The sequence below is a fragment of the Echinops telfairi genome, unplaced genomic scaffold, assembly GCF_000313985.2.
Source record: "Echinops telfairi isolate 266 unplaced genomic scaffold, ASM31398v2 ScPeMD7_1;HRSCAF=3_0, whole genome shotgun sequence".
Lineage (NCBI taxonomy): Eukaryota > Metazoa > Chordata > Mammalia > Afrosoricida > Tenrecidae > Echinops > Echinops telfairi.
In genome coordinates, this window is record NW_022103896.1 from 40176035 (window position 1) to 40177993 (window position 1959).

Consider the following 1959-nt stretch of genomic DNA (forward strand, 5'->3'; position numbering starts at 1 on the left):
GATGTTAGGGAGGTGTCTTGTGGGAGATCCAGAGAAATGAGTCCACCTGGGTCGGGGCGAAGCCAGAGAAAGGAAAAGCTCTAGGCTAATTGGAAGGCGTGCGCCGCTCGGTGCAGTTACACTGCGCTCTCACCCCTGCTGGGCTCCACGCAGACCACGCCCCCACCCGACTCCGCCCACCAGCCCGTCCGGGCTCCGCCCACCAGCCAGTCCCGGGCTCCGCCCACCGTCGTCTGGACGCCCGGCCGGCCGAGGCTCCGGGGCGGGGCGGGGCGTGAGGAGGAGGATCCGCTCCGGAGTTACGGGAAAGTTGGTCCGAGTTCCTGGAGTTTCCCTCCGAGCTTCCCCAGGCCCGGCCGGCCGGCGTCCGCGCCCGTTTTCTGCGGACGGCCCTCTCGGCCTGCCTGCCCCCTTCCCCGCGTCCCTGCCGCCATGGAGCCGCCGCCTGCACCGAAGAGGTTAGGGGCGTGGGGAGCAGGGAGGGGGAGGCCGCCTCGGCGGCGGGGCTAGGCCGGGCCTGACCGCGACCCCTCCTGCCTGCCCGGCCCTGCGCGAGCCGCACGTCCCGGGCCCGGGCCAGCCGTGTCCCCGAGGCGAAGGGCCCGAGGGGTGGACAAGCCGTGGGCTGTGCTGGGCTCCCCGAGGCGCGGCCGCCTGGGGCTCCGGCGCGGCGCCACTTTCTCCTCGTGGCAAGTTCACGAGGCCTGGGGGACGTAAAGCGGGCGAATCACTGGGTCGTCTTACTTTGCAGCGCAATCGACGCCACGGCTAGTGGGGGCTTGGCTTTTAGGCTACCTTGTCACCTGGCCTTCATTGCCGGGGGGCTTCAGTCGGTTCATGGAAAAATTCCGTGCGCTTGCAACCCCATTTTATCACCAACTTTCTGAAGCCCTCCGTGGATCTTGTTCTTGAGCATGTGGCTCGTTTGTTTAAAGACTTAAATATTAATAGCTACGCAGCCTGTTAAACGTGGTGTGTTTATACTGCGCTGACAGGTGTCTCCTTCCCCCAAGTTCTAAAAGTATTTATGGATCGCGAGACAGTAGGGAGCTTAAAATTAGAATCACTCCCTCCTCTAGCTTTCTGTGTTCCTTTTAGCATTTAAACATAGTGACGCTTTGGTACTTATTGCTAGTTTGTTTTCAGTCTTTGACATTCCATTGTAAATGTAGGCGAATTTGGATTAATATTTTAAATGATCGTAGGTGGCTAAACAAAAGCAGTCCACTGAGGCAAGTTCGTGATGTCCATTCATTTATCATTTGTAAAATACTGCTCTTTCTGCCGAGAAAACTAGAGTTCATGTGGCTTGATACTTAGAGACCTTAAGATGAAAGGTGTTATGTTCAAGTTCAGAAACTCTGATAAAGGTAGAGACTTTGCAAGCTATTGTGAACTGTGTGACTTGACACCTGAGCCTGGAGGCCTGGAAGCCATCTGTTCAGGTGAAACGTGGGGGTTGGGCTTCAGAGTGCTTTCCAGAAGGGATCTTCTAATCAGCGAAACAAGTGGAAGGATAGATTCTTCTCTGGCATGTTGTAAAAGTATCATTTCTAGTACTGACTGATCTGGACACTCTGTGCTAAACTGTAGAAGATAATCGGGAACATTTCCCCCTCCTTTTCTGTTTTGGAAGGCCAGTAAGGTGGCAAATCTCAAATGATGCTGCTGATCATCAAATGATGCTGCTGATCAGTTTGAATTACCCTAGAAGTGGGGTGGGTACTCTCTGAACTGATGAGCTTGGCTGTGAATTAGCAGAGTTCAGTACAGGTATAAGGTCGCCTGTCCTGCCTTTTGCAGGGGCATTAGAAAATTCCGGGCAAGCAGATGGCAGGTTCCATATGATTTTTACTTTACTTAAAAAAAAATCACTTATTGGGGGTTCATACAACTCTTATCACAATCCGTGCATCCATCCATTGTGTCAAGCACATTTGTACATTTGTTGCCATCATT

At 54.1% G+C, this 1959-nt stretch overlaps 1 protein-coding gene across 1 annotated transcript in view; it reads left to right on the forward strand.

Moving 5' to 3' along the window:
• Positions 1-333: 333 nt before the first annotated feature.
• Positions 334-1959, forward strand: part of STK3 (serine/threonine kinase 3) — a 290300-nt gene continuing 288674 nt past the window's right edge. Inside the window, exon 1 of the mRNA XM_045286470.1 lies at positions 334-458. Within this exon, the coding sequence (XP_045142405.1) occupies positions 433-458 (26 nt within the window). The 5' untranslated portion in view covers positions 334-432. The remainder of the gene's footprint in view (positions 459-1959) is intronic.